Source organism: Tauraco erythrolophus, chromosome 7 (assembly GCF_009769465.1).
Source record: "Tauraco erythrolophus isolate bTauEry1 chromosome 7, bTauEry1.pri, whole genome shotgun sequence".
In the NCBI taxonomy this organism is placed as follows: domain Eukaryota; kingdom Metazoa; phylum Chordata; class Aves; order Musophagiformes; family Musophagidae; genus Tauraco; species Tauraco erythrolophus.
In genome coordinates, this window is record NC_141471.1 from 62,202,741 (window position 1) to 62,215,811 (window position 13,071).

The 13,071-nt window shown below is 43.2% G+C and overlaps 1 protein-coding gene across 1 annotated transcript in view; it reads right to left on the minus strand.

Moving 5' to 3' along the window:
* The window catches only part of ELMO1 (engulfment and cell motility 1), a 266,730-nt gene that overhangs the window by 248,091 nt on the left and 5,568 nt on the right, over positions 1-13,071 (minus strand). The window contains 2 exon segments of the mRNA XM_086614382.1: positions 2,980-3,052; positions 5,025-5,065. Of these exon segments, the coding sequence (XP_086470508.1) occupies positions 2,980-3,052; positions 5,025-5,065 (114 nt within the window).

The window sequence follows — 13,071 nt, forward strand, 5'->3', positions numbered from 1 at the left end:
TACACAGCCATTTTCTACTCTTCATGTAGCATTTTCTGTTCTAAACCTGAGCTCGTCCAGGCTAGAGTGTGCTCGAGTTATTACGCCTGATGTACACAAGCATCTATGCAGGTACAACCTGGGCAGATCAAAGGTGACTTTTTTTTTAATTCTCTATTATACAGTATCTAGCACAACGAAATTCCAATTCAGAACTCAGGCTTTTAGATGTTTGACCTATCAAAAAAATGCCCCTCCATAAGTAAGGCCTTTAAAAAAAAGACACACCTATTAGTGTAATTAAAACTCAAATACACTGTGACCAAAACACCAGCTAGGCTTGGAGCCTAGGCACTATGCCTGCTTGGTGTTCTGGTTCACGTCACCTTTTCTTTTATTTCTCCTGCTTTTTTTAGAAAAAAATGACTAAAATATGTAATTAATGATTTCCACTGCACTTTCAGGGGCACAGATGTAGCCAAACCAGAACCACAGAGGCAGCGGTCCAAACTACATCTGCTGTGATAAGCCCTATCTCTAGTAGGAACCCCGGCTGACTCAAGATTTGTTAAAAAAACACCCTTACACTGTCTGAAGGAGTTATTGCTACTCCCGAAGAGGCATTTTTCCAAATAATACAGCCAGGGAAAAAAAGTGTAAGAGACTGAACTGCTTGGGCGCTGTTTTTATTTATGTACGGTATGATCAGGAAATATAGGTCAGCTACAAAAGATAAAGAGTTCTGCATACAACAAGCAAAACACAGATGTGCTGTTTGCCACCCAAAACCAAAAATATAATTGTAAGTCATGTGTTGACAGCCTCACATTTGTAACATTTTCGAACTTCAAAGTTTCTTGTTACTTTGTACAGGAATTTATTAATTGCTTCTCTTTCTGGTAACTTTAAACACAGTGATGTTTTAAAAAGGCATCTGTACCTGGAAGGCCATAAAACAGCAGCCAACCCATGCTCTGCAAAAACATGACCTATACATAACGTTTGCATATGTAGAGACACACAATTCATCTTTCAGAGCAGTGAAAAATATTTACTCATTAAAAGCTGCCACTGGTGCAAAAGAGCTCCGCTCGTGTCCTAGGAAGAGGCAGATTGAAGCAATGTGGGCTTTAACAACGGAAGTGCATGCCAGTCCTCATGCCTGGTGTTTCTCGTGTTTTAGTTGAGAAAGCAACAACATCCTACTGCACACAAACGTAGGAAAGCATGTAGAAGGGGTGATGGCCCATATAAGCCTCTCTTTATAGCCACAATCCAATCAGCAGTGATAAACAGTGAACAATATCTAATAAAAGTCACAGACATCTGAGTAATACTGGTGGCATTTAGAGCTCCTCTCTCTTATTTATGTGACTCAGTCAGACACTCTGCATATTTTCAGTAGGGAATAAACAAACTCAAAGTCCTCTCTGCAGTGCAATCCAAAATGTTCTAGAAGACCATCATTTTCCACCCTTATTGCAAGTTAAAGGCAGCCAAAAGCCATAAGACCTCCTTTTATGAGGAACAGAAAACATTTCTCTTCTCCAAAGCTGCAGGATCCTACCCACCAAAGGTGGAGGCAAAGCCTGGAAGATTCCTCCAATTGCATCAGGACAAATTCTTTCAACAAGCCTGGTATTCCTTCAATCCTGGCTTCTTGGAAACATTTTCTGTACAACCAGAGTTTAAATGTCAAGAGGCAAGTTCAATTGTGTCTGGTTTATTGGAAAATGTTGTGTCACAATTCAGGGCAATTAGCAAAACAGCCTCACTATTTAATTTGCGTGGAGGCAAAACACAGCAGCCAATAATTACTTCAACAGTTTTCCTTTGTGGTGGCCTTTGAAGTGTCTGTCAACTGAAGCTTGAAAAGAAAGGAGAAAAAAAAAAAAACCACACAAGAGGAAAAAGAGGAGATCCCAAAACAAACTGTGACACATTGAGAAGGCTGTCTGGAGTGAACAAACAGTTAAATGAAAAACTGAAACTGGTCTGCTGGAAAAAGGAAAAAAAAAAAGGGAAAAAAGCGCAAAGCTGCACTATCTTATGAGCAATTGCTCTGGCTGTCTTGCCAAATTTAGTCTTCCTAAATGCTTAATTGTGTCTAAGCTCCCCTTATTTCTAGGGTGAGGGTAAGAATGATAGCAGGAGAAAGTTAGTTCATGTCTCAGTTATATTTAGCAGATCCTGAGCAACTGTTCAATGCAAAACAAGACCAAAAGGCCCTGCTGCTTAAGAGCAAGCCAAACTAAACTGATGACAAGGTAAGCAAGAGGTATATACGACCATGCAGCTAAGCTCAGGTCTATGTAGCCCAAAATCCACTGAGGTCAGAGAATCTGCACGTGGACTCCGGCAGGGTTTGAAGAGCGCTCTTTTCCCATCGCTTAGAAATTGCACCTCTGCAGCACTAACGTGTACACTCTTCCAAACAAACTGATTTTTTTTTTCCCCCATAATTTCAGTAATTTCAGCAATTCTATCAGTCATGCTAGGAATGACCGCTCCGTGCTGAAATCATTGCATCGCTCCATGAATCACAAACTGCCACGCTGTCTGGGGACCAAAAAAAATAAGCCAATGTAACATCCAGAACTGGAAAAGGACAAGCCAGCAGGTAGGAAGGAGCTGCAAATATTACACGGTCACTAAAACTTACTTCTACCTGATCAGCCAAAGAGGGAAACCACATGCACTGAAGGTCTCCTCAGACTTCAAAGAGCCCTTCATGTTCTACGTATTCCAACTTCCTGCACACCTGAAGTCTCAAACTCAATAGACACAAAGGCCTTGGCACATTCAAAAACTTTCATTTGCCTTTCCAAACAAAAGAAATCAGAGCAAAATCATTAAACCAGGTCTCCCAGTATCTACCCACTCATTGGCATCGCATTACTGAAAATACTCTGTATTTTTTTTGTATTTTAATTTAAAATAAATTATTGTGGCAAACGTTTTCATAGGCTATGCGAGAACTGTGTTGAATGATTTACCTACCTTCTCTGTGATGTAGAAGTTAGAACTATCCGCATGTTGCAGTGCAAACTGATCATGATTTGCAAGAGACCACCTTAGAAATATGAAAATAAATTAATCACAAAATGAAATCTTAAAAACTCAAAAAGTATCCTTTACATAATTTTACTATGATCAAACAAGTGTCTGTCATTCCCACGTATTTCTCGTAATTTTCCATAGCTTTCAATGATGAGTTCCAAAGTTTAAAATAAAAGCATGCTTACAATGGGAAAACTTCGGTACAAATGCATCCTATAAATCATAGAATCATAGAATGGTTAGGGCTGGAAGGGACCTTCAAAGGTCATCTAGTCCAACCCCCCTGCAACAAACAGGGATATCTCCAACTAGATCAGGTTGCTCAGGGCCTCATCCAACCGGGCCTTGAACGTCTCCAGGGATGGAGCATCCACCACCTCTCTGGGCAACCTGTTCCAGTGTTCTACAACTCTCATGGTAAAAAATTTTTTCCTAATATCCAACCTGAATCTACCTCCCTCTATTTTAAAACCATGACCCCTTGTCCTATCACAACTGGCCCTCCTGAACAGCCTCTCCCCATCTTTCTTGTAGGCCCCCTTGAGGTACTGGAAGACCGCTATAAGGTCACCCCGGAGCCTCCTCTTCTCCAGGCTGAACAGCCCCAACTCTTTCAGCCTGTCCTCATAGGAAAGGTGCTCCAGCCCTCTTATCATCTTCGTGGCCCTCCTCTGGACCCTCTCCAACTGGTCCATGTCCTTCTTATGTTGGGGACTCCAGAACTGGACGCAATACTCCAAGTGAGGTCTCACGAGGGCAGAGTAGAGGGGGAGAATCACCTCCCTCGACCTGCTGGCCACGCTCCTCTTGATGCAGCCCAGGACGCGGTTGGCCTTCTGGGCCGCAAGAGCACATTGCCGGCTCATATTGAGCTTCTCGTCCACCAGTACTCCCAAGTCCTTCTCCTCATGATATTTTTCCCTTTGCATACCCAAAACAAAGCCCTAAAATTGACCTTGCTTGAGAAATAAGTGACATAACAAACACCTTCATTCCAAGGCAAAGATAAAAAGAAGAGGAGGGGAGTGAGGGGAGAAACTACTTTGTCACTACCGCGACACTTCAGTGCTCCAAAAATAATTTGATAATGATCTGATACTAATTCCAGAACCATAAAAAACAGCAAGCGTAATTTTTGCTTGCAGTAAGCAAGATCACTAAATCACTCAAACAGGAAAAAAAAAAACAAAAACCACACAACTCACAGTACCAGGATTTTACGCTAGCTTATACGTTATTCAACGCATATAGTATAAAGCTGATACATAACACATAGAACACCACCTTTTTAACTCAGCAGCAATTTAATGAATATATAAACTAGTTTCTCCTGTGTGGTAGCACTTACTTAAAACCTCAAATCCTCAAATATTAAGATGCTAAAACTAAAGCAAGGTATTTCTCTTAGCCAATTACAGTTCATATTGCATGCCCCATCCCTGGAAGTGTTCAAGGCCAGGTTGGATGAGGCTTTGGGCAACCTGGTGTAGTGGAGGGTGTCCCTGCCCATCGCAGGGGGGTTGGAACTAGATAATCTTTGAGGTCCCTTCCAACCATGACTCGTGATTAAATTTCAATTTCAAGTGAGCAGTCCCATCAACTGGACCAGCTTACAGTAGCCACTAGACCCAGAGTTCAAAAAGCAAAGCCATAGTCAGTGCTTTAGTTCCTTAACCCATAAACTGCCGGGACCACAAGCATAAAGGGGGTGGGTAAAATGCTTCTCTGTGCAGAAAGGCAATAAACAGTCTAGATGAGAGTCACCCACATGATGGAGCTGCTTTGTTAGGAACCTCATCTTGCAAGTAATTGATCCAAAAAAACACTGCAAATTCAAAATCTGAAGATAAAACAACTACAGGATTTAAGAAAGCAATGACTAGTCATACAGAATATCTAGATTTTCTTCAGAAATAATTATCTCCTGGTTGGTTTAATAACTCAAAAAGTATAGTATCTAGTATGTACTACATGGCAGAACTTACCCATCGCAGACTTCTTTTATTATTGAGGACAGTGGCTTTTTCTGGTTAAGGAAAAAAGAAAGAAAGAAAAAAAAAATCACCTAATTGGAACAGCCCTGAGCTCTTAAAATATGACTCCAAACCCACTGACTGCGAAGAACAAAAGTTAGTAGTGTTTCATTTTTAGTTTAATATCAAGCTTGATAGGATCCCAAAATTTTCTCCTGTTGTGGACTGATAATCTATAAAGACAGCAATTCTGCACACATACACGATGACAATATCAGTCCTTTTTGTCAACATTGGCCCATACGGCACCAACTCAGCTTCCCAAATGGGAAATCAAAGGGTCTTTTGTGTACACTGCATCTCATTACCCAACAGAATCAGGAGATTTAGATATCAACACAAGCATTTCGCAGGAATGACATCTGAAGCAAGAAGACATTCAATATTTTTAAACCTTCTTTTGTCCCTTTCAGATATGGTGATACGAGGAGAGTAATCTGCCCTCTTAAGCACATACACACAGGTTCCCCTCTGATAAAACACCAGCTGGAAGGTGTTAAGATCCCAGATGTAGAGAATAAAGCAGAACCGACACATCTGTGAGCACGAGCGTTTGGACTGACTGAAAACAGCTCTGTTGCTTTGGGTCCCAAAATAGAAGGAACAGTCTGGACTGGAGATGTTGAAACGCTCTGAACATTGTTATAAGCACAGGGTGCACACACAAGTGTTTTTATAACACTGCTGGCTAAAAGGAAATGCATTTTTATCTTACAAAACATAGATGAAGTTGCATGGCGAAAAGACACAGATCAAGTTTCACCACTTGGATGATCACTGAGCCTTTTTTTCTCCAATACCAAGTGACCACACAATGTTATACAGATCTGTTACTTCGTGAAAATTCCCCAAATCACCTAAACAGCACAGGACCCCCCTCTCTACTCACTTCCAATCATCATAGTCCACTGAGTTCTTAAAAAGCAAACAAAACCAACAAAATACACAAAACCCACCATACAACCACCCATAAACCAATGGTTGTCAAAACAAGCTGTTTCCCTTTCATGTTTATAGAAAACCCATCAGGCTAAAAATTAACTCGGTAGCAGGGTGCTTTATGCAGAGGGAGAATTACTTTTTCCTTGGATTTATCTTCTGAGTTGCATCACTACATAGGCAGAAAGCCAGAGACGGGACTCCCTGGTCAGGTCAGGATCAGGGAAGGATTTGTTATTTCAACAATCAGCTAAGTCAGTTTATAAACAGGCAAAAAAGACCATTTTAACCAAACATGATCGAAAGCATCTGCTGAAAGGATCCTGTCCCCCCCTTGCCATGCCATCTCAGCCCTTGGTTTCCATCCTTTCTCTTTCACTGCCATTGCTATTTTCACATAATCACTCGGATGATTCACAGCAGGGAACTTAGATCGAGCTAAAAAGTGGCCTAGTAAAAAAAGGAAAAAAAAAAAAAAAAATAGTTTTCACCTGGACTGATTTCCTCATCTGACTTAAGTGACTAGCAAATACCAGCACAGGGCAGGAAAGGCAGGAAGTGTGAAACTGCTCCCTTCTGCAGCAGCCAACGTGGAGAAGGGACTCCACAGCACGTTCTCTCCCTTGTGCTGGCTCAGTTGTTTGCACAGCCATAGCTGAGAAGCACATCAGGCAGATCATCCAAGAAGAAGAGTATTTTCTCCCCCACCATTTTTTAGCCTCATCAGTTCCTCAGTCTGGATGTGTCCAGTTGCTTTGACCTGCTGTCCTCCTCTCCGAGGGGTTTTGTAGCTTCTGCAATCCTGTGAAAGCAATCCCCGCTTCCAACTGCTCTCTTCCCTCTTTCTTCCCCAAAAAAACAAAACCTCGTTTTTAGGGAGAGAGAGAGGGAGGAGCACAGGTTTGTCTGGAGCAGGGTAACACCAGTTTGCCATCCAGCACACATGTGCCAGCCTGTGGATGAGCTGCTGCCAAGCGGAACGCACAGCTCCGCACGCCGCCTCCCCTTCCCTCCTCGGGATGCTACTGCAGGTCTCGCTCCAGTATCTCCCTATTTTGACAAAATTTGTATCTGAGATATTAATTCCTTTTACAAACTAAATTTGGTATCAGCTAGCAGGTTTCATGTAATGGAGGATGAAAAGAGTAACTGCCTCTTCTCCCTATTATTTCCCATAGGAACTATAGTTTCCCATCGGAAACGATGACAAAAAGACACTTTAACAACCCAAACTGGCAATAATACAAATACTGAGAAGGCTGGATACAATTACTTTTCAAACCATTGTTTTGTTACTTCTAAGTCCCCTACACCAGCAGCTCTTACGTCCTTTCTGAGCCTACTCTCATCTCCCTCCCTTTTCCTATTCCATACCACCTTCGCATTATTATATGACATTATTTGAAATTAAAAACTTGGACAAAACAAAACCAAGAAACCCAACCAACCACAACAAACCAACTGTAAGCAACAGTTAAAAAAAGAAAAACAAAAAAGGATATTCAATAATAACAATTATTAATACCGCCGGCGTTTCATGGTATGGCTTTGTCCTCCTGCGGCACTACTGCTGCAGCACTGATGTGACCACGTGCAACTCAGCTAACAGCAACAGCATGAAAAAAAGTGGAACTCGTATCAGTACTAGAGGACAAACAGAAGTAAGCTATTCTATTTTTTTCTTTCTGAACCACAAAAGATGAGGTAAAAACCTGTTCCCATTCTCTGCAGAGTAAACCCACTTGGCAGGCGGGTCACAAGTGGTGTTCCCAGGGCTCCGTTCTGGGCCAGTCCTGGTTGATATCTTTACCAACGATGGGATGAGGGACTGCGTGCTCACTAAGTCAGTCTGCTGTCGACGCAAAGCTGGGAGGGAGTGTTGATCTGCTGGAGGGTAGGAAGGCTCTGCAGAGGGATCTGGACAGGCTGGATGGATGGGCCAAGGCCAACTGCATGAGGTTCAACATGGCCAATTGTCAGGTCCTGCACGTGGCTCACAACAACCCCATGCAACACCACAGGCTTGAGGGAGAGTGGCTGGAAAGCTGCCCCGCAGAAAAGGACCTGGGAGTGCTGGTTGACAGCCGGCTGAATATGAGCCAGCAGTGAGCCCAGGTGGCCAAGAAGGCCAACAGCATCCTGGCTTGTATCAGAAACAGTGTGACCAGCAGGACTGGGGAAGTGACCATGCCCCTGTACTCAGCACTGGTGGGGCTGCACCGCAAATACTGTGTCCAGTTTTGGGCCCCTCACTACGAGAAAGACATTGAGGTGCTGGAGCGTGTCCAGAGAAGGGCAACGGAGCTGGAGAAGGGTCTGGAGCACAAGTCCTGTGAGGAGCAGCTGAGGGAACTGGGGTGGTTGAGCCTGGAGAAAGGGAGGCTGAGAGGAGACCTTGTCACTCTCTACAAGTACCTGAAAGGAGGTTGTAGTGAGGTGGATGTCAGTCTCTCCTCCCAAGTTACAAGCGATAGGATAAGAGGAAATGGCCTCAAGTTGTGCCGAGGGAGGTTTAGATCAGATATCAGGAAAAATTTCTTTACTGAAAGAGTGATCAAACATTGCAACAGGCTGCCCAGGGACATGGTGGAGTCACCATGCCTGGAAGCATTCAAAAAATGCGTAGACGTAGCACTTCAGGACATGGTTTAGTGGGCACGGTAGTACTGGGCTGACAGTTGGACTTGATGATCTTAGAGGTCCTTTCCAACCTTAATAATTCTATTCTGTGACTCAGAAACATGGGCTGTTTTGCCTGGCTGTAAATATTTGCCTGATGTCAAAGAGAACGGACTTGATGTTTTTGTTATTTTAATCTTCATAAAATTACGTTTATGGAAATTCACATTGGACATTTGCTGTATTTACAGTTCTGAAAAGTTCACATAATTTGTTACTATACTTAAAAAAAAAAAAATCTTTACAACCAGACAGTCCAAAAACATTTCAAAGTTTTTCCTTCATTGAAATGAGTATTTTGTGTTAATGTCTTTTAGTTTTGGGGGTTTTGCCTCTGTGTCCTCCCCTACACTAGTAAAAATGAGGTGTGCTTTTACACAGGCTGAGATGGTCATTAAAAGATCTAAGATCGAGCTGTAGGCTTTAATGCACAAAATAACACAGATCAAAATAAATCTTATGCTCCCTATAGAAGATAACCCCTTCAGCTAACATATCACAGCCACCTGCACTGAATGCATTGGTTACTATGAAAGTATTTTTGTAGGCTAGATATTAAATTGATATCTGAAATCCAGTGGGAAACGATAACAAGACATTATGGCCTCGCAACTTATTGATCCAGGTACATCAGGAGAATCCTGCCACTGACAGGGGAAACAGCACAGGGGAAAGGGACCTGAGGGTCCTGGTGGACAGCAGGATGACCATGAGCCAGCAATGTGCCCTTGTGGCCAAGAAGGCCAATGGCATCCTGGGGTGTATTAGAAGGGGTGTGGTGAGTAGGTCCAGAGAGGTTCTCCTCCCCCTCTACTCTGCCCTGGTGAGGCTGCATCTGGAATATTGTGTCCAGTTCTGGGCCCCTCAGTTCAAGAAGGACAAGGAACTGCTGGAGAGAGTCCAGCACAGGGCCACAAAGATGATGAAGGGAGTGGAGCATCTCCCTTCTGAGGAAAGGCTGAGGGAGCTGGGTCTCTTTAGCTTGGAGAAGAGGAGACTGAGGGGGGACCTCACTAATGTTTATAAATATGGAAAGGGTGACTGCCATGAGGATGGAGCCAGGCTCTTCTCACTGGCATCCAATGATAGGACAAGGGGAAATGGATATAAGCTGGAACATAGGAGGTTCCACTTAAACATGAGGAAGAACTTCTTCCCAGCAAGGCTAACAGAACACTGGAACAGGCTGCCCAGAGAGGTGGTGGAGTCTCCTTCTCTGGAGATGTTCCAAACCCGCCTGGACGCGTTCTTGTGTGATCTGATCTAGGTGGTCCTGCTCCGGCAGGGGGATTGGACTAGATGATCCTTTGAGGTCCCTTCCAATCCCTGACACTCTGTGATTCTGCGACACCGAGCACAGGCAGCGCTAGAGCTGATGTGAATTTACACACCTTCTAGTAAAGCTTTATCTGCATTGACTGGGTAGCACAGGTGTCCAAATGGCTGGCTAAACGCAGCCCTAAGGACACCCACCATACAGCAATACCCAGTCACCACTTCTGTGCTCGCCTGCGTATGTCTCCGGTCACGTCTCCAGGTTTTGTGTGCAGAGATGCACACAGATCCCTAACGTAGTCTTCTTGGGTACCTGCCCTCACGCCGTACGGGAGGTTGCTACTTGTGCAATATCTTGTAGCACTTCTAAAGTAACTTGCGGAACACAGACTCACAATTCCCATTCTGATTTCCTCACCAGTTTCATCCTTTCATGCCTACACCTTGGGCTCCCCATAGAGGTAACCAGTCACCAGGAAGCACTAAGCACAGCCATGCAAGAGTGCAGGCCACTGTTTTGTTCCAGGTAAATCCTGGGACGAGCAAAAGAAAGCTAAGAACGTTCAACGTACCAGTGCTGACCAAGCTCTAGGTCCAGTTCAAGCCAACAAATCAAATGGCAAGTGTGCGTGTGCATGCCTCTGTGAACCGTAGAGAGGAGAGAAGCATAAATTTGGGTAGAAAATTGTTACATGTGCAGATCAGATACACTTTGATTGTGCTATACCAGGGAACTGTAGACAGGTTTCTTTTATGCCAAGGATTAATATCTTTCCTTTTCAAAGGACTAGCAGAGATTAATAGCTTTTTCTTTTTGTGGGTTTTGGTTCAGGTTTGTGTTGTTTTTTTGGGGCTTTTTTTTGGACAATGATTGGGATATCATCCTCTCTGGCTGACGCCTTTTAATCACAGAAGTAACAAGAAAAACCTTAACCCTTGCTGTTGTTAAGCCTATCATAGAAAAACAGCAGATGCAGCACATCTGTTAGTGGCAAACACTCAGCATTTAGAAAAAAAAAAAGTTACGTTGCTGATCTGTGCATATGTCAAAAAACAAAATCTCAAGCCAGTGAATACACCATTCTATCTATAATTAATGCAACCATCCTGCTAACAAAGCTTTTAGTGCAAAAGTCATTTTTATGGCTATTAAAAATCAAAACCACCTCTTTTCATGATCAGTGGAGGCTTCATCTGTTACTGTCATACCGCAGGAGCTGCAGAAACAGAAGCAGGACTGTCCGGTGGCAAACGCCAGATGCTGGGACACCTGGGTCCTTGACTCCTTGCTTTGCCACTGGTTTCTCATGATGCAAGAGGCAAGGTCTTCTCCTGTAAGTGGGAGGTAAGGGATAGGTTTGGGCTTCAGTCTCCTCAACTGGCCTTTCCTGCTCTGAACCACTTCGGGAATCAACTCTCTCCATTGGCTACAATGGAGTTTTAGCAAGACCAGACTCATTAATTAGGCATTAGGCATCTGTAAAAGATGGAGAAGAGGATTTCCCTAACTCAAGGGAGCACCAGAGGGAGTGAATATCTGAAGAACGGGGACACCCCAACACTGCAGTAACAGAGACCATAAAACCCAGCCAAGGCCAAGACAACACCACACGGTTCTGTCGGTGCAGCATCACAACCCAAGGCAGGAAACATTTGCGTCCCAGAGCCAAGAGGCAAAACCTCCAACGAGTGCAGCCTGCTGATGGGAGAGACCTTGTGTTGGCTCAGTTCATAGCCCTTAAGGTGGCAGTTTTAACATGTCAGTAGAAACACTTTGGTAAAAATATAGCAGTACGGGTTCCGCAGAGCACACAGACTTGGGCAAACCCCAGTGTCCATGTCCTTTTCCCCCTCAGATGCAGCTTCTCCTGTTACTCCCTTCTCTCCCCCAAAGACATGCTCACTCCTAAATGTGCAGTTCACCAGATCTAAGCATTGCCCCACAGATCGTGTGTTAAGGATCATCAAGTCCAACAAGGAAGCAGGGAAACATAACATTAAAAAAAAAAAAAATTTACAGAAACTCTTTACTCTACATCTAGTGTCCTAATGAGCCATAACATTCCCTGTCTCCTCAAGCACTTCACAAATAGGGATGCCGAAAACTCCCAGTCAAGAGTACTGGAGAGTTATAAAACACCTAGGGATGTAGAACTGGGGATTACAGCACGTTTGCGTGCAGCATACTGGCACCACATATTTAAAACACAGTTCCCAGAGGACCTGGAGAGTTACAAAGCAGGGCTTTAAGATGTGGCTCTTCACACAACCACTCTATTAGGTGAGCATACCTTTGAAAACTGAAGGAAGAAACCCCAAACCCACAGCTCAGGACTGCTGGCCTACCAGGGTGAAAAAATCTCTATGGGAAGGCACGAAAAATTTATATCGTGGGATTTTTAGTACTACTCTCTTCTGTACTACAATCTTAAGAGTTCTATAATTGAATCATAAAGCGTGCCTGGATACTCCAGCTGGCCAGAAGGTGAATGAAATACCTTGTAATTAATTCAGTGGTGCATAACTCCAGGAATCTCATCATTACACGTTTCCTTTAAATAAAGCAGAATTAGCTTTTAAGAGATGACTCCTGCTGTTTCTTAAAAAATTTTGCGGATGCAACAACCTTACAGTCCTGTTCAGCCTTTATCTTGAAAATGCCATCAGTTGCAGGCAGTAAAATTCAGGGTCCAATGGGGAGGTTCTGGCTTGCACTATGGGGCTAACAAAATCAGAGCCATTAAAAAAAAAAAAAACAAACACAAAAGCAAAAAAGAGAGAATTAATAAAGTGTTTAATCTCTTTCCTAAAATATTATTTCCTGAACATCCTTTATGATGGAGATCAGGAATGGTGGGATGATATTTTTACAGGACTTCAAGTGTCTCCTGGCTCTATTTCCACTTCCATAAAAAAAATATTTAACTGCATTTAACTAATGTTTGCTAACAAAGACGACAGCACCCAGTAGAAAGCACAAACAGTATCCATTAGTCTGTAACTCCCTAAATATTTCTATTTCTTTTTTTCCCCCCCATTTCTTTTACAGTTTCTAACCCTTCTCCACATAAAGAATAAAAAAAACCACAAATAAAACGGAGACCTT